The sequence below is a fragment of the Rhincodon typus genome, chromosome 6, assembly GCF_021869965.1.
Source record: "Rhincodon typus isolate 14 chromosome 6, sRhiTyp1.1, whole genome shotgun sequence".
Lineage (NCBI taxonomy): Eukaryota > Metazoa > Chordata > Chondrichthyes > Orectolobiformes > Rhincodontidae > Rhincodon > Rhincodon typus.
The window spans coordinates 96,054,066-96,074,467 of NC_063337.1; the positions used below are offsets into that span (position 1 = coordinate 96,054,066).

Here is a 20,402-nt window from a genome sequence, read left to right on the forward strand (position 1 = left end):
ACAAGGAAATACACAGACAGAATAGACATTGAGATAGTAAAGTTTGAAATTTAAATGACAGGTAGTGAAATAGAAATCTACCCAACCAGGGCTGCTGGACACATTTACTGCCATATAGATAAGGAAGTCTTGTAGCCAGCAGAAAAACACAGAACCGATCAGCCCAAACGTTAAGACGCAACTCGGAGGTATGAGTATCTGTGAAGTGTTAGAGAAGTAATGTACTTTCTTTTTTACCTGGGAATGCAAAACAGACAATAATCTGTAATATTCCTTCAACTCCTGATGCAAGGAAGCACAAAAGCTCTGTAGGAATAAGAATTTGAATAAAAAGCTGAAAACAATAAAAATTATTTTTTCATAATTTTACAGTGCACATTAGTTTACTAATTAGTTATGGTAAATATTTAAGCATGTCAGGACGAATGTTAAAAAGGTCTAAAAATATTCAAAATTACAGATAGAAAGAATGCTGATTGTTTCAGAATTATTCGTTTGTTCCACTCCAAACAAACTGACAATCAAAAAATGCCACGTATGCCAAACAGGCAAGACACTAAAACCGAACAAGTGGAACATTTAAAATAGATCTCAAAGAATTTATTTTATGAGTGAATAGCATACCATCTATGGGAATTCCTTTCCAACAGATGCCAAACTGGGGATTGAAGATGAACAGAACTTGGCAAAGGCCTTGAAACTTTGACAAGGTGAGCAAAGCTCTTTGCACCTCATGGATAAATTTTGTCGGTTAATCCTCAACCTTCCCCAGTGTTTACTTCCATGTGTCTGTTCAGAGGTACAGACGCTGCAAGATGAATGCAACATACCTGACCCACTAGACCAAAGGCACGGTCCAAGCATCTCTGGTCGGTGTACTTTCTTATTTTGTTGTGAAGCCATCCAAGTTCTGCTAACCTACTTGCAGTATCCCTCAAAGATTTCGACAGTCCCATCTGTACAAAACCAAAAAGAAATTTTGTGTGTTGATAGACCACAGTGCAATTTTGGAAGCAAAAAATATCTGGCTGCTTCTCAAAACTTCCTCCTGAATGGCCACCAGTACATTTCAAAGTAAGTTGCATATGAAGAGGTTTTATCATTTTTTTAAAAAAATGTTCCTTATAGTACAGTTGCCAGTAGCTTAAAGCAACATTTTTTTTTAAGAAAAGATGAAGGGGAGAGACTAAATTGAAAGAAAAAGGCCTAAAAGACATAAGAACAGAGGTAGGCATTTCTGCCCATCAGGTCTGTTCCATCATTCAATGAGATTATGAGCGACCTGATAATCCTCAATTCCACTTTCCTGCCTTTTCCCCATAACCCTTGATTCTGTTACGGATTTAAAATCTGCCTGACTCAGCCTTGAACGTTGTCAACAACCTAACCTCGACAGCCCTCTCGGGGGTGGGTTAAAGAATTCCACAGATTCACTATCCAGAGAATAAATTCCTCCTGATCACTGTTTTAGGTTGTTAATATCCTGGAAATTTAGAGCAGTATTAGTGGACTTTCTCTACTAGAATTTCTGTATGTTTTCATACATTTTAAACAAATCTCAAGCCAAAGCATGGATGAAAGGCAGAAAGGAAATATATCATTGCCTCTAGTTGTAGATTATTTATATGCAACAATTAACTGGTTGGATTCCTGAGCTAATTCTTTGGTAATTGATAAAGAAAGCAGACTAATAATGCTCGATATTTCCAGATTATTGACACCCATATTCAGAGAAAATGACATCTCTCCCAATTCAGACAATGATTCTCAGCACTCCAATAAATGTCTCCTCAGAACTTCATTGAATGCTACATTTGGTTCATCAATGGATAGAAGAATGAAAAAAAAAAGTGGCTGAAAATATAAATGCTAAATATCATGCAAGAATGTATATTTACACCAAATATTCAATTAAGATCAGTTACCTTGGAATCAATTTTATAGCAGTTTTCAGAATTACACATTTTAATGGATTTGCCATCAATTCCTTGGAGGACATATAGAATATCTCTGACTAGTGCTGCCTCTGTCACTTCTGAAGATGCTGAAAAACATGACAGACCAGGACTGAGATTTCATGCAATTCTCTTTAAGCAGGCTGCATTTATAGTTAAATCCCAGGGCAGAGTGATGATGGCCTCAGTAAGGTTCAGCAAAGTAACATATCTTTCAGCATGACACATTCAGCCTGGGGTAATCCTCATGATGAATTTCAATAAGGTGAGTTTAACAAGGAACATCAACTGCCAAGACATGGTAGACAGCAGTAAACACCTGCGAATTGCACACATGGGATGTATCACAAATACCTGGCTAGAATACCCCAGCAAGGCTATGAACACTGCTTCCCTGGTTCTCTACAAAAGTGTCAGCATGGTTCAGTGGCAGTGTTCTTGCCAGAGCCAATGCAGGATTCAGCAATTAAAAATCAAGGCTGAGCTTGCATTCAGTACAAAGGAAGTGCCACACTGTTGAAGATGCCAGCTTTGAGATGAAACATGGAACAAAAATCCCATCTACCCTCTCAGATGAACATAAAGCACGCCATGGCACCAATTCAAAGGACAGCTGGGGTTTTCTCTCATCATCCTGACCAATATCTACACATTAACTAACATCACAAAAACAGACAATACAGCTATTTTCTCAATGTCACTTGCATGAGCTTGCTGTGTGCAAACTGGCTACAGCATTTTCTACATTATAGCAGCTGATGAGATACCAAAAGTAATTAATTGGCTATTGCATTCATTCATTGGGTCTCAACTTCCTAATAGCTCACAGAAGTTATTTATTTAATTGAAGGGGTATGTGCCAATTACAGAACAATAGGACCACAACATATAGTCAAATAGACAAGTTGTCAAATAGCTGTCGACATTTCAAATATGTGGAAAGCATCATGTGATTCAGGGCAAATAACCTGGAACAAAGCTATTCTTCCACTGTGCGTTTTGGGCCACAACGACCAGGTTCATTATCAACATTGCCAGTAGGAACTTAATAAAAACAGAAAATGCTGGAGAAATTCAACAGGTTTGGCAGCATCTGTGGAGACAAACAGAGTTAACTTTATTATCAAGTATGGCTGTGCATTCTGAAGAGGAGTGATACTGGACTCAAGACATAAACACTGTTTTTCTGCCTGAAGATGCTGCCAGACTTGCTGAGCTTCTCCAGCATGTTGTTTTTATTTCAGATTTGCAACATCCACAGTTTATTGCTTTTATACGAGCAATACGGTAACCACTAAAAGGTAAAGAAAGGATTTTCCACAGTGCTTGACAGCACATGAAGTACTTTAAAGAGATGTCATATTGTTGTAATACAATTTGCACACAGCAAGGTTCCACAAACACTAACGTGTAATAAGATGATAATCAGGATAACTGTTCTGAAAACCTCTTCCCATGCTGAGGTGCTGGCTCTTGACCAGCAAATTAAGAATCTACTGAATACTCACATCCATGTTCTCCTTCACGTCTCATTCTTGAAATATTGCGGGGGATGGAGCTTGGAAGGCCCTTTGAGGTAGATAATGGAGGTTGAGCAGCAGATAAAGCCCATGCAAACCTTGAACCTAACTGCTGTCTCACTGTATCTGCCGTTCCTGTAGTTTGGTATGTTTGTCTGATTAAAATACAAGCACCCTCATTAGAAGTTACCTTTTACAGGATTTTTTGCAATTTAAAACCCATTACTTATTTGTGCAGTTCAGTATCACTGAAGCTACAGAAGAACTGCTTGGGCTTTTGACCACACATACTGACACCAGATTTTGAAAGGTGTGCGTTGGGAAGCTTTCAGAGAGACAGAGGGGCAGGATTTGCAGTAAGGAGAGCATCATCACTCAAAAGCAAAGATGGGAAGACATTAGAATGGATGCAGAGAAGATTTACAAAAAATGCTTCCAAAAATATAGGATTTTAGCTATAAAGGCATATTGGAGAAAATAAAACTGTCCACTCAGGAGGGGGAGAAGAACAGTTTGGGTGGACTGGTCCAAAATCAAGAAGGGTCCAGATGGAGTACCTAGGACTGTTTTCACTGATTGAAGAATCAAGAGCCAAAGGATAACAATTTAAAGGCAAATGGTGAATGACCCAAACGTTTCATGGGGAAAAAGGTATTACACTGCAAGTAATTGTGATCTGGAATACACTGCCTGAGAATGTGGCGAAGGAGATTTAACTGTGGCTTTCAAAAGGTCCTTGGAAAATTATCTGAAGAGAAAGAAAAAGTGCAGGGCTAAGGGAAAATTTGGGGGAAGAGGGACAAGCTGAATTGCTCTTATACAGAGCCAGTACAGCCAAGATGCGTTAAATGGCTACCTTCTGTGCTGCAAGTATTCTATACCCTTTCCATCTGATTGATATGATCCAGGTATCCACTGAAATATTGACTGTTGATGTATTCTCTCTATCTCAAACTCTACTTCATTTTAAACACACACACAGACACACACTTTTCAAGCACCTCTACTTAACTGCACAAATCGACAAGTGTTACAAAGTTGTGCAAGAGTACTCGTGAAATGGAAAGCAGGAAGCTAGAATTTATTTGTAAAAATGATAGGGGAGAAGAGTGTGTGGTTCCCTTAAGAGGTTAAGTGCTTTTCTAAGCTTGGAGATTTACACAGATAGTGTGTCTGTAAGCAGCTGAATGGATACAGCCAGTTCTGAAATTGAAACATGTATCAATTGGCTGTGAGATTGGAAACCTTAGGCTTGTTTTGAAGTTTTGACAACTAGCTGGAATCAGCCAGTTAATTTAAACCAAGCACTTAGTGAATGAAAGCCAATTGAATTTAAACCTGAGATAGTAGGAACTGCAGATGCTGGAGAATCGGAGACAACAAGGTGCAGTGCTGGATGAACACAGCAGGCCAAGCAGCATCATAGGAGCAGACTGTCCTATGATGCTGCTTGGCCCGCTGTGCTCATTCAGCTCTGCACCTTGTTGTCTTGAATTTAAACCTGATGGTTTTGCCAACCTTGGACCGATGCTATTGTAAGAAAATTGACACGTCATTTCCGGCATATAGGGAGAGGGTTTTTGAAAAAAAAAAAAAAAAAGGGGAGAGAACCGCCATCTGAGAAATTAGCATCTAGCTCTCACAAGAAATCACTAAGCTCTCTAAGAAAGCACCATCTTATCCATAAAAGGTACCACAGCACTTCTAGCTAAGAATCCTCACAGAAGACTTCACAGAGAAAACGTCCCTGACAGCCGGATCAGTGGAAGAAAGGCGTTTATGACTCAAGAACAGAAGAAAGGCATGTAGACTTTGAGAGATTAAATTTTAATTTATTTTCTTATTACTTCGCTTTGTATAAGTGTGTTTATTGGAACAGCATACCAGGAGAGTTTAGTTCAGTTAGGGAATACTTAGTAGTTAAGAGGGAAGTGTTCGGTTTATTAGTAATTCTGTTAATTTGTTCACTGGGTTAAATAAATAAATTATTACTGATTACTTATAAAGTGAATATCAGGGATTTTCTTTCATTTAACCAGGCTTTTTAACTGATTAGAATGGCAAGGCGAGCTTCTCTGGGTGTTTTGGGTTTAATTAATAGAAAAAAACCTCCACTCCCGCCATAACAGATTGGGGGCTTGTGTTTCGGTTTAATTATCAGAGGGGTTCAAATCCTCTCTGTAACACAACAGTTGAAGGAGGAGAATTCAGTAGAAAAGAAGAAGAATCAAAGAAAAATGTCACTAAAAATCCTAAATCAGAAGTTTGGAAAATGTCTCTAACAGTTTTTTTGTTAACACTGATTACTGATTATTGTTCATTTTCCCAGAAGGAAAGCATAAGCAAGAACCTAAACTGGAATATTATTTGAAAGAATTAGGAATCATCAAGACTGCTAGCATATGGAATGTGTAGGTGTATCAGAAGCCACCATAGGGACCAAACAGTTTGTCCAATTTAGAAGTTAACTTTCCAATTGTGCCAAAAATGAACACGTTTTGAGGATTTCTTTAGCCCGAGTTGAGGGAGGGTTTCTGAAGTTTGCAACTACTTATTCAGCTTATGAAAGTATTGCCTGTCATAGCTAGCCTTACTTTGCACAACTAACCCACCCAATCTCATAGCCTCCAATACAAGATGAAGCAGTCAAAGCTCAGAGATCTAACTCCACCTTTGTAAAGGTTAAAAAAAAAATCAAGAAAACAAGTGTTTCTTTTTTGATGACATTAGATGATGTATAACTCATCTATAACAGCCATCACATCCCATAATAAGGTGGATAAGAAAAACATTCAATCGGGAATTCACAAGCTTAGTACTTCGTGTTCTTGGTCAGCAATTAAAATCCTGCAATGGGCCCTGGAAAAACTCCAAACAGCAGCTCTCTCTTGATGAGGGCACTGCAAACCCAAGTCACAACTAGTCTATACAAAGTCCTTGTCACTGCATTGGAAATTATTGCATTATCATCCTTAAAGATTTTGCATTCATATTTTACTCTAACTTACAGATCAGAAGGTTACTTACCCAGGTAATAAAGACTGAGGAGTTGGGGTTGGTCCATTTAAGCCATACACACTAAGACTACCAACGCCACTGCTTCCAATGCTGCCGGCACTCTGAGATGAGGGAGCTCTATCAGGATAAGACAGTGGCAGACTCTGGGGTCTTGAGTAATAATAAGGGGTAGAATGAGCATCTCTTGGCAATGCTTGAGCAAATAATGCTGCATAATTAGCAACCTGAAAAATAATAATCATCAAGCCTTAGACAAGATGGTAATAGCATAACAAAATGCCAATATAAAATTCAAATTGATCATAGCTTCCAGAGAACATTAATTATCTCATTGCAGTAAATGTATGTACAATCGTACCGGATATAGGAAGTGTATTATGGATTCACCGGTGGTACTTTAAACTTTAAAACCTGCGATATGGAACAGAGACTTTGATTATAAGTTCCAGATACAAAGAGAATTTCAACAGCATTGGGAGCCGTGGTGTAGAGTTCATCAATGCCAATCAGGTCACTACATCAGGACAAATTCAATACCAAACGTCTGGTCCCAGACCTTTCTTCTCAGCAGTTCAAACATAAGTCAAAGAAAAAGAGTGAGTAGATCTGTACATGCTGTATATAGTCTTAAATGAACAGGGAGATTATGTTGGAACTGTATTATAATTGGTTAGGTCACGGCAAGATATGGTGTGCAGTATTGTTAAAGGGCGGATGTGACAGCTCTGGAGAAGAGATGTTGCCTGGGCTGGAGAGTTTCAGTTAAGTAGAGATTGGAAAGACTGGGGTTGCTTTGCTTAGAGCAGAGGACATCAAGAGGGGACATGATTGAGATGTATAAAATTATGAGGGGCATACATACAGCAGTGAAGAAGAAACTTTTCACTTTGATGGAGGGCTCAGTGATCAGGGACATAAATTTAAGTTGAGGAACACAGGTTTAGAGATGTGGGGATTCGCTCTCTCACCCAGAGGGTGGTGGGAATCTGGAACTCACTGCTGTAAGTGTAGTAGAGGCAGAAACTGCTATACTATTTAAGAAGCATTTAGATGTGGACTTGAGATGCTAAGGCACACAAGGATACGGTCCAGGAGCTGGAAAATGGGATAACAGGTAGGTAGCTGTTTTTGACTGGTGCAGAGACGACAGCTGAAGGGTCTCTGTGCCGTAGATCTCTATGATGATGACTAAAATAGATAAACTGCTATCTCCATATATTGAGACATTATCACAGAAAAAAAACTTCAATGTATTAGGATTCAACAAATAGGATTCTGCTTTTTAACTCTTCGATACTGACCTCCCACCTTCTCAGATGACATCCACTTATGACAGCTATAGTACCATCCTACCTTAAATGTTGTGATAGCTGCCTCATCTGCCTCTCTCAGAAAGTAGAACCACTAATGAAATTTGGCTGGACCAACAGTAGTGGAAAGTCTGTTCAGTTCTTTTCTCAACCTTTAATATAGCGGACCCACCAACAACCAATTGTGACCAAACTACAGAATTCTATTTTATTGAAGTTACTTCCCTGTCATCATATTGGGATTGTGATTGCAGCGCAGCATACTTAAATCATTCAGTGGCCTAGCCATGAACATACATAAGTAGCTGCAGATTCACAGCTAACAATAACAAGGCGTTTATATCATAGACAAATAACATGAATATATAAATACATATTTGATTGAAAGATGCTCAAAAAGCGGAGTATCTAGATAAAAGAATATCTTCATCGTCTCTGTTCTTAATAGTTGTTTGGGTGATCTGACAGGTCTGTGCCAATGTTTATGTATCATACAAGTGTTCTTCCTCCCACTCAATCAGTACACACGTTTATTTATTCTTCCAAGATGCACTTATCTAGCTTTCCCTTAAACAATTTATATTTTTACAATGCATTTAATGTGATGGGATGCCCAAATGTGCTATATGTTAGAGCATTATAAAACAAGACAAAGCACTGACCCACATAAGGAGGTATTAGGATGGATGACCTAGAACTTGGCCAAAGTTGGTAGTTTCACAGAATGTCTTAAAGAAAAAAAGCAAGGTCAAGAAGCTGAGGGGTATCGGGAGGTCTGGATGGTTTCGAAAACAAGGAAGGAAATTTTAAATTGCTTGATCAGGACTTGCTGTGAGCTAAGATACTGGCAACAGAGCTGGCAAAGACCCTAAGTTTACACAGGATGTAACAAGGGAGGCATGATCCCAGGTGTCTGTTAAAACAGTCGAGATGAGACATAACTAATGCATGATGAAGACTTCAGTGGCAGATGAACTGGGATGCTGCAAAGTTATGGAGATGGAAAAAGGTGGTCTTAGTGATGGTGCGTATAGGAAGTCGGAAGCTCATCTTGAAATTAAGTCTGATTCTATGGTTGTGAACAGAATGGCTTACAATCACATTATTGGTAGTGACAGGAATGGAGATGGTCTCTCGGAGTTTTGGGATCAAAAACAATAGGTTCACTCCTCCCAATTCTATAATTGAAGAAAATCTCTGGATGTGGGAATAAATAGTCTGGTAACTTCGCAAAAGTAAGGTAAAGTCACTATTGTTTTACCAGACCATAGCGCAGCAGTCTCAGAGACAGAGAGAGACTCCTTCATGGAAACCTCAGCCGGTGTGGGAATGAAACACATGCTGTTGGAAACATTCTGCATTACAAACCAGCCATCCAGTGAGTTGTGCTAATGCTTTATATAACACTTCATTATAGCTCATGAAGTTCAAGCAACTTGGATAAACAAGAACCTGTAGATGTGCTGTATTTGGATTTAGAGAAGGCACTTGACAATGTTATTATACAAAACAAGAGCTTAAAATGTGGGGCTAATATGGTAGCTTTGATACAGGATTACAATCTGCCCAAGATCTAGGGGAAGCGATGGCCCAGTGGTATTATCGCTGGACTGTTAATCCAAACACCCAGATAACATGCTGGGACCCGGGTTCAAATCCCACCATGGCATAAGGTCGAATTTGATTTCAATAAATGTCTGGGATTAAGAAACTAACGATGACCATGAATCCATTGTCGATTGTTGGAAAAAACCCATCTGGTTCACGAATGCCTCTTAGGGAAGGAAACTGCCATCCTTACCTGGTCTGGCCTACATGTGACTCCAGCCCCACAGCAATATGGTTGACTCTCGACCACCCTCTGGGCAATTAGGGATGGGCAATAAATGCTGCCTAGCCAGTGATGCCCTCATCCCATTAATGAATAAAGGAAGTTTTGGAAAATTAAAACCAATGCATCAACTATCTTGGCAGCTGTTTCTTTTAGGAGCTGAGTCCCATCAGGATGTGAAGACTTTGCTAATTTCTACAGGATTGGTTACCTAACAGGAAATAACAGTTAAGTCATGTTCCAGCGAGAAAGAAAAACTCTAGGGGTAAAACATAACTTCCTTAACTAGTACAAATGGCAAAGATAGTATCAATTTTTTTTAAAAAGTGTGTACAATTCAGCGAGGGTTATAGCAGATTTGGACAAAATATATTTTTTTAAAAAAAAAAGCAAAAACAAAACACTGGGAAATAATGGGTAAAATCAGTATGTGAGAGAAGCCTGTCTAAAAACAAAAAAAGATGTTAGACCTATCAGGACAGTCTGGGACTTCTTGTAGAAATGAGCAGCTTGAGGAGTGGTCTGACAGAAGTTTTCATGGTCATGGAAAGGTCTGACTGGATAGACAGAGGACGATCAAACAGGTCATAATAGGACTAGAAGTCACCTATGAGGTGGTCACTAATACAACCAATAGCATGTTCATGAACAGAATAGTCAGCAAATGAAATGTCCTATTGCAAGCAAAATTTGAGGCAAACAACATAGATGCATTTAACTAAGCATATGAGAAAGAATGCATACATTGGTGGGCTTAAAGATGAAGAAGAATGGTCTGGGGCATTAAGCACAGTATAAGTCAGTTGAGCAGAATGACTAGTCTATACAGTAAATATCGAGCAACTGTGCAACAATCAGATATTGCAATCAACTAAGTTCTGAACCTAAAAGTGGAATAATATGGAGTTGCTTCACTCAGTTGGCTGGTTTATGGTGCACAGTGACGCCAACAGCATGGATTCGATTTACTCACTATTTAGGTTATCATGAAGGTTTGGCCTTCTCAACGATGTCCCTTGCCTCAAATGAGTTGACCCACAGGTTACACTGTCACCAGTCATCTCTCTCTAATGAGAGAGCAGCCCTATGGTGCTCTGGGACAATGGCGACTTTACCTTGTCACATTATCTGGTACCAAGATATAAATCAACCATTTCTTCCACTTTAAATGATGTTTGAGCTGATTGTTAGTAGCTTCCTGACATGCTAGTACTTAGGAATTACGATTCCAAGATAATTTTACTGATACCTTGCTTTGAGGTTTACGTGGATCCTCACTGAGGCTTAGCAGGAGGTAGAGTACAGCCCATCTGTTTTTTATAATGCCCTATGTGGAACAGAACACATCTGTTAAACAAAATAAGACAACCTTTGTTTAAATTATACATCACAAAGCAGAAGGAATCTAAAACACATCCAAATGTTCAAACAGAATAACTGCAGACACTTCCACCCAATGTGTTATAATTCAGATACTTGAATAAGATCAAGATACCAACAATTTTTCGGAGAAACTAAAGGAAGAGTGGGGAAGGGGAAAGAAAGGAAACATTTGCAATGGAGGAGGGGTGGTTGAGAAGAAGAGACCAAATATCATTGAGAGGAAGAAGGATAAAGCTAATGAGGCAGATGCATTTTGGAAACTTATGTCATTAGAATGGAGACAGACATGGCTTTGGCACCAAGCTCTTCTTGAGCAATACCCAGACATAAAAAGATACTCATGACATAATTTTCCACGCACGAAGCATGAGATGGCACAATCCAAAGATGCTCAAACAGGGAGTAAACATCAATTTGTATATATACTATATGTAGAAAACATCCCAAGACACCTTGGTGGAGCATTATACCGCAAAACTTGGCACTAGTTAGTAAACAAAATTTGGCAAGGTGGACAAAAGCTTGGTCAAAGAGATAGGCTTTAAATAGCATCTTAAAAAATAAAAATCTGGAGGCTGATAAAAAGAGGTAACTCCAAAGTGCTGAAGGTACAGCACCAATTACAAAGCAAATAAATTTGGAGATGCTCAAAAGCACAACTAAATCAAAAGGGCGTGGGAGATTACAGCGATAGCGAGGCATGAAGAATTAGGTATTTTAATGGAAGGACCAGAATTCTTAAATTGAGGCACTGGTCAACTGGAAGCCAAATTAGGTCTGCGATTCAAGGGATTACAGGTGAATGGAATTTGATAGGAGTAAGAACTGGCACAGTTTCAGATGACTTCAAGTTTCTGGACAGTAGAATACAAGAAGGTGGTGTCAAAATGGTCACGTGTCCAAATAACACAAAAACAAAATTCTACAAATGCTGGAAATCTGAAGTAAAATCTTAAAATAATGAAAACTCTCAGCAGTTTAGGTAGTATCGGTGGAAGTATTTATGCCTGCCGTGTTGGGAAAGACCGTTGACCTTTGCCTTTAAATGAACAAAGGGAGGTAAAGAAAGGAGGCTGGGTTTTCCAAATAGAAATGCTGCAAGGCCAATCAAATTTGTTAAAGTAGAGAGTTTGGCAGCAAGAAAGAGTGTAAAAGAGTTTAGTATGATATCAGCAGGTTAAGAGAACGGACCAGCAGATGGTAGGTACAATTTTATGTGGATGTGCATGAGATAAAGGGCTGTGGGAGGAAAACCGATGAGTTAGAGTATACACTCAAATGGAGGGATGAGGAGTATGGATGTACAAAGACACCTGGAGATTCAAATACATCATTCTTTGAAAGTATAAATAAAGTCACAGAAGCCAATAGTATTTGGTTTTTATTAATAGGGCCAGAGTACAAATACTAAGGAAGGGATGATGAATAATTCAAATGAACGACTGGTTAGGCCACAACTAGAAACTATGCTGTACTGCTGCTTCATTATGGAAAGTACATTAAAATCACCGGAAGCAAACTATAGATTTACTCAATGATGCCAAGAATGAGAAACTACACAAGAAATTTGAGAAACCTGACAAGTCAGTACAGTACCTTTGTTTTATAAATGTTTACTTTAAGGCACTATTTGCACTGGTAATTATGTTGATGATGGCTTGCGGCTCAACCATCAAGTGCGGGCAGATACAACCATCATCTTTATACAGTAGTTTAATGTCAGAGGATGTGATTACCTTGAATCTCATTGGCAGGTTGAGGATGTTGAACAGGTTTCTATTTGTTCTATAGATTAGCTGGATTCCAATACGGATCTCACGGGGGTGAGGTGAAGCATCGCAGCAAGGAGGATCAGGAAGCGCACTGGTGCAATGATACAACTTGACCTTATCCGAATGTGAATTGGATCTGCAGTGGATCCATTGCTTAGTATCATAACTTGCATGTTATAATGGAGCAGCCAGAAAATGGTGAAAATATCAAAGAATACTCTATAATTTCTTGCTGTCGACAGTATCAAACAGCTTTGAGAGATCAAAGAATGCCATGTACAAGGGTTGGTGCTGTTCCCTGCCTGGCTTTTATAGTGGTTGTGCAGTGAAGATCATGTCCATGGTGCCCCATCGAGGGCAGAATTCACGGTGTGACTTAAAAAAAAAGAAAGAGATCTTCAGCTATATTTGAGGATTCCCACAATAACTTTTCTTGTGGCTCATAGTTGGAAAATTCCTCTAGTTATTTCAGAGGTTAAGGAGAGATTTGATAAGAGGTGTTTAAATCTTGAGCTTTTGAGACAGTATATAAAGAAAGCTTGTCACTGGCCTGTAGCCAATGAATAGAGGCTTAAATGAAATGGAACAAAAAAAAAGAGAAAAGGCAAGAGTAAGGGCTAAAGAAAGGATAGCAATTGAGAACCTTGAAACTTAGAAAACTTGAAGGGGCAGCCAGATTTCAGGATGAAAGAAAGTCATTGGGTATGGACACAGAAACCGTGATAGACATAGGAACACAACATCATGAAAAGTCATATTGGAAGCTGTAAAACAGGTAGATTGATTTTAACATGTACAGAGATGAATGTTAACAACATAATGAATAAGCTGTTTGAACTTGGAGGTCATTGCAGTTGGAATATGTTGTGTAAAAATTTCAGGAATATGGCTAACAACAAGGAATGGGAATAGCAAGGAATGGGAATAAAAGGAATTATAAACCAATCGGAACAAGATGCGACACATTGATGTGCGCTAGACATAGTATAGACTAAAGATTGATTGTATGGGACGTACAAATATTCATAATAGTTTCACTAGTCCGGATAGGCTTCTGTGAGAACAGGTACTTGTTTGCACAAAGCACCTTCAACATATTAGATGCCCCAAAGCAGTTCAAAGGAGCATAATCAAACTAAATCTGACATCACCTCACATAAGGGAATGAGGATACATGTTGAAAAGCTTGGTCAAAGAGTTGCACTTTAAGGACCATCTTTAAAGGTGAAATAGAGTAGAGAGGCAGACAGGTTTAGTGGGAGAATTCACGGCACGTTCCATTGCAACCGCAGAAGGTGCAATATCTGTCTTTTTACTTACTCCCTCCTCAGCATCCAAGATCCAAGCACATCTTCCATGTGAAGCAGTGCTTTACCTGCAGTTCTCACAATCTAGTCTACTGCATTCGCTGCTCACAATGTGGTCTCTTCTACTTTGGGGAAACGAAGTGCAGACTGGGTGACCACTTCGCAGAACACTTGCACTTTGTTCGCAAAGAAACCCTCAAGTTCCAGTTGCCTGACAATTTAACACACCACTCTGTTGCCTGGCCAACATCTGTCTCAGGCTTGCCATGGTGCTCCAGCGAAGCTCAACAGCACATCATTTTCCACCTGGGAACCCTGCAGTCTTCCAGACTCAATATCAAGTTTGTAACTTTAAGGCTTGAGCTGTCCCATGCCCTTACCCTAATGCCCACAACAAGGCCTTGTTATCATAGTTTGCTATAACGCACAACCCATGTTAGCCACTAACAGTCCCCATTAATAGCTATTCACCCTCCTAGCTAGATCATTATCTACTCCTTTGTCTGACAGCTCATCTCTCTCTTTGGGCTCTCTCCCCAACAATCAGTTACTCCGTACCCCCTCCCTCTACCCTATCTTCTGCACATAAACCAACATTTTCCTAGCTACCATCAGTTCTGAGGAAGGGTCACTTGACCCAAAACATCAACTCTGAATTCTCTCCACAGATGCTGCAAGACCTGCTTAGCTTTCCCAGCAAGTTCTATTTTTGTCTCTAATTTAGAGCATCCTTAGTTCTTTTGGATTTTATTTAGTGGGAGATTTAGCTACTGCTGGAGCAGTGGAAATCTGGGATGTATGAGTGCACAAAATTGAAACAGTGCAAAGATCTCAGAAGATTTAGGGCTTGAGGAGAGTAAAGAGATGATGAGGGGTAAGGAAAGGCCATGGAGAGTTTTAAAAACAAAAGTGGAATTTTTACATTGAGGTGCTGTTGAATCTGAAGCCAATGTAAGTTAGCAAGCACAGGCGTGATAGATTTGTTTGTTGAACAGAGAAAGGTGAAATGTTATTTTAATATCACATCTGTTGATCAAGCATAATCTGTAAAGGGCAAGCAGTTTAGGGTCAGAGATAAAATGTGACATATTACTGCTCAGTGACAGATGGATCAGGAAGACTGAAAAAAAGACTATGCTCATTTTGATCTGCTATGAACAAATAACATTAAGTCGAAAAGAAATGAAGTTTAGTGGGATAGAGACTACATGCCCTAAATTCAAAATGTCACTAGTTTTCTTCCATTCAAGAGCTCATTAAATCTTACCTGCGACTGCAGTTTACGGTGAAGTTCTGCAAACAAAGCAGCATCTGCCTCTCTCCTCTGCCTTGCCACTGTAAGAGAGAACATTATCATGGGGAAATGTTCATCTTAAAGTCACAAAACCAAAAGCTCATGAACTTATGCACTCCACCTCAATTCTATGCACAAGCATGGGGAGACTTGAATTTTTATCAGTTCTATTAAGTTTGAATGGAAGTTAAGGAGCATGGTCACAATCCATACTTTATTCTTATCAAAATCCATTAAAATTAATACATCTGTCATTGAAGGCTTTGCTTAAGTTGCTGTCCTCATATGTGCCTATTTTCTGAAAAAGTAGAAGTCCAGCCACTACGTCCTATACCTCCTACAGCCACGACACCAGGAAGGGGTGACAGTTTCTTCACCAAAAAAAAAGGCAATGATGCACTGATGAGCATTAAATTAAGCAGTTATTCCCAAAGTTAAGTATAGTAACAAATTAAAGAAAAAACAAAGTACAGCCAAAGATTAGTGGGAGATCAGAGGTTGGACAAATTTCTGAAACCAGCAAAAACGACTAAACACAAAACAAGGAAACCTGCTCTATGAAAGAAAGTTCGTTCTGGATACAAAAAAAGGTGAGGATTTCTACAAGTAAATCAAACAACAAATGGTAAATAAAGTCACACGGATAATGATTAATAAATGGATATGATGTAGTTGAATTTCAAAAGGCATTCAATAAGATGCTACATAAAAAGTTACTTAGCAAGGTAAGAGCTTATGGTGTTGGAACAGCGTATTAGCATGGGAAGTGGATTAGTTATCTAACAACAAGCAGAAGGAAGAGATAAAGCTTAAAGTTGGTAAAGTGTACCTAGTGGAGTTGCACAGAAATCCATTGTTGGGCCTGAACTATTTACAACATCTTAATGACTTAGATAACAGTAGTTAAAATGTGCTGATGACACAAAAGTAGGGCAGCAAATCAAGTTGTGAAAGGAATACAGATAAGTACGTGGTGGTGGATGGAGATTGCAAAGGTGTCTTCTCAGTATTGAAGCAGAGTGCCTTCAGACCATCCTGCTGGGAAAAGGATGTATGCAGGGAGTGCACATCCATGCTGAAGAGGTGGAAGCCAGGACCACAAAACTGGAAATTATTGAATGATGTCAGAAGAATCATGAACATAAGTAAGAAGAGATTGAACAAAGTGAGGAATATGAAATAGTGTCAAGATAGGAAGACATTAAGTTCAGTGGAGCAGGAACAGGTTTGAATTATGGGTCTGCCAGGGCAGTCCTGTTTGTGGATGTTGGAAGGAGCAGACTATGCGTGGTTGCAGGTGGTGGTGTGGGTTTGTGTTATGAGGTGAGAAGCTCTGGAACAAGATCTCCAGTGGAGGTGAAGTCCATTTCAGTCCTAGAAACTATAGCTTGACTGTCATTTTCCTTTTCACCACCATTAACTTCTCTTTTGTGTTTTGCACAGGACTTCTATACGATCTGTCCCCTTGTTCCACCTCTGCCTCTGTCAAAAGTATTTAAAAAAAACATTTTCCAACATAAGATTTTAAGAGGAGTCACACCAGACTCGAAGCAACTGTCTCTCTCTACAGCTATTGCCAGAGCTGCTGAGTCTTTTTTTCTACATTCTGTTTGTTTCAGGCTTCTCGCTTCATAGTATTTTGCTTTTATTAGAAATGTGAATTTTTTTCCTCAGAGGATTGTTAGTCAGTGGAATTATCTTCCTCAGGGAACATTGGAGCCTGGATTTTTTTTATATTCAAGACTGAGTTAGATGGATTTTTGTAAGGAGGTTCAGGGTTATGGAGACAGTCAGGAAAGTGGAGTGAGAGTACAATCGTGAGTTATGATATTATCAAATCACAGAACAGGATAAAAGTACTGAATGCAAACTCCTGTCCCTAATAATATTAGGAACAGGGAGGTACTTGGATTGCCATCTGAAATCTTTTAACACTAGAACAACGGAATCAGAAATGTTGATTTTGTTCTTCTGCTCTATTGTTTAACAGCAACAAATTATATGCCAAAGTAAATGGGGAATTAAATATGCTGGCATCATAGGTAATGATGAGAAACGCCAGAGAATCAAAGTAGGACTAAAAAAAGTGACCTCCTCCCTTGGAGGGCCATCTTTTGTTTAGGCTGTTAAAGTCTATGTGCAGGTTTTTTCTTCCCACCTTGATGTGGAACCCACCTTCTCTCCTCAACATTGAACATGCAACTATTCAATTTTGTACCAATCTTCCATGTAATTACTTGTTAAGTAAGCTAGGTGATTCATAGAACTTGGTAATAAGTACTGTTTACACAGCAATCACGGCAAGGACAGAGGATGAGAGGAGTTCAGTGACAGTGTTATATTTGCAGTAATCAATGCAAGGAGGGAGCGCAAGAACTAATATCATACACGGTCTTTTTAAACAGAAGACTTAGCATTGTGATCTTTTGCAAGGATCATTTTATTGGTAGATTGCACCTAATGAAGACATTGACATTGACATTCGCAGGTTTGACAAAAACTTAAATCAAACTACAACTTGGCCATAGTCATGATGACATAAAAGAAAAATTCCAAACCTAAGTGACCTGGATAGAGACTGACAGAACATTTTCATTGATTACTGAACTATTTCAAGAAGCCAACTTACTTTCTTTCTTGATCTTTTCAGCGACAAGAAATTCATCTCTTTCCACGGTGGGAGCAAAATTACTTCCAATTACTCTCACAGCATACTGGAATTGTTGAGCCACATCAGCTATAAAAGACAATTGCACATGGTAAGGCCTATTCAAATCCAGAGGTCTGATGGGAAATTAAAACAAACTAAAACTTGATCTTAAAAACAACAACACTGACAAAAAATGTTCCAATTTTAACTGATCTCGATCACTTTGCAATACAGAACATTATACAATCAAAACCCTGTCTCAGATATTTTCCCATGCTTCACACTACAAATTTCCACATTTTTTGCCTACTTATTATATTTACAAGTGTGGATAAACAATAAAAAATGCTGGAAATGTGCATTCAGAGAACTAAACGATGAAACAAAATGATGAAACAATATAAAGAGGACATGAGGCTAAAAGGGAGATAGACAGGTTACGTGGACAAAGATCTGGAAACGGCAGTATGAATGTAGGAAAGTGTGAAATAGTCTATTTTGGCAAAATGAAAGAGAAAGAAGCACATCAAAATTGAGAGAGGTTGCAGGACTCCGAGATGCAGAGTGCTGGGAGTCCTCATGCACGAATCACAGAAGGTTAGTATGCAGATACTGAAAGTAATCAAAAAAGCTAGTAGAATGTAATGGTCTATTACCAGGTCAATTGAATGCAAGAGTAATGAGGTTTGCTTCAATTATACAGAGCACTGGTGAGACCACATCTGGAGGACTGTGTACAGTACTGGTCACCAACTATATGGAAGGATGTTAATACATTGAAAGCAGCTCAGAGAAGGTTTATCGGACTAATACCTGGAACAAGCAGATTGCTTTATGAGGAAAGGTGCTTGAGCCTAGGACACTACCCTGAGAACGCCTACAGAAATGCTCTGGAGCTGAGAGGGCTGACCTCAAATCATTTTCTTTTCAGCTACGTATGACCACAACGAGCAGACAGCTTTCCCTTGATTCCCATGGATTCCATTTTGCTAGGGCTCCTTGATGCTACAATTAGTCAAAAGCAGCCTTGACTTCAAGTACCGTCACTCTTATCTGACCTTTGGAATTCAGCTCTTTTACCTACGTTTGAACCTAGGCTGTAACAAAGTTAGGGGCTGAGTGGCCTTGGCGGTACCCAAATTGAGCATCAGTGAGCAGATTACTGCTAAGCAAGTTCTGTTTCATAACATTTGATGACACTTTCCATTACTTTACTGATGATGTAGAGTAGACTGGTGGGGCAGAAATTGGCCAGGTTTGATTTATCCTTTTTGTTTAAGAGGACACATCTGGGCAATTTTCCACATTACCAGGTAGATGTCAATGTTATAACGTCCTAGGATCTTAAATAAGGAGTCTACAAGTGTTCACAGTACCTCAGATATGGTCTCATCAATGACCTGTATAACTGAAGCAGAACCTCCCTATTGGTATTCATTTCCCCTTGTAATAAATGATTACATTGCATCAGCTTTCCTTATTACTTGCTGTACCTGCATAGTAACATTTTGCATTTCATGCATTAGGACACCCAGATCTCTCTGCATGACAAGAACTCTGCAATCCTTCACAATCTCTATAATCTGCCCTTTTTTTTCAATTTTTGCTCCCAAAATGGATAATTTCACTTTTCCCACTTTAAACTCTATTTGTCAGATCTTTGCCCACTTGCTTAAGTTATGTCCTCTGTCTACTTCATAATTTACTTTGCTAACTACTACAGTGTCATTAGCAAATTTAGCAACCATATCTTCCGTCCTTTCCTTCAAAGTCACTTACACAAATTGTAAAAGGTTGAGATCACAACTTATTTCTGGTACACTACTTGTTGCATCTTGCCAACCTGAAAATGATACACTTACGCTTATTGTTGCCTGTTAGCCAGCCAACCTCTTATGTATGCCAATGTGTTCCTTTCCCTACACCATGAAATTATATTTTCTGCAAAAACATTTAACACAGCACCTTACAAATACTATTTGGAAAACCAACTGCAACACATCCACTAGATCTGTTTTCTCCACAGCATGTTAACCTCCTCAAACAATTACAACAACTTGCTTAAACATGGTTTCCCTTGGACAAAGCCTTGTTGACACTGTCCGATTATCTCAAATTTTTCGAACAGCACACTGTAACATCTTCACTAATAGCTTCCAGCATCCTCTTTTTGACATACGTTAAGCTAACTGGCCTGCAATTTCCTACTTTCTGTTGCCTTTTTGAATAAAGAAGCTCCACTTACTATTTTCCAATCAAATGAAACTTCTCCAAGTCTAGAGAATTTTGGAAAAACAAAATAATACATTAATTACCTTGCCAGTTATTTCCTGTATGTCCATAGGAGAAGGTTCGTCAGTAC

At 39.0% G+C, this 20,402-nt stretch overlaps 1 protein-coding gene across 1 annotated transcript in view; it reads right to left on the reverse strand.

The window, feature by feature from the left end:
• Positions 1-20,402, reverse strand: part of tubgcp3 (tubulin, gamma complex associated protein 3) — a 60,688-nt gene that overhangs the window by 38,155 nt on the left and 2,131 nt on the right. Inside the window, exons 2-9 of the mRNA XM_048598420.1 lie at positions 18,020-18,127; positions 15,364-15,431; positions 10,884-10,961; positions 6,503-6,717; positions 3,464-3,630; positions 1,926-2,044; positions 831-956; positions 238-306 (exon numbers count right to left, since the gene is read on the reverse strand). Coding sequence (XP_048454377.1) covers positions 238-306; positions 831-956; positions 1,926-2,044; positions 3,464-3,630; positions 6,503-6,717; positions 10,884-10,961; positions 15,364-15,431; positions 18,020-18,127 — 950 coding nt within the window. The remainder of the gene's footprint in view (positions 1-237; positions 307-830; positions 957-1,925; positions 2,045-3,463; positions 3,631-6,502; positions 6,718-10,883; positions 10,962-15,363; positions 15,432-18,019; positions 18,128-20,402) is intronic.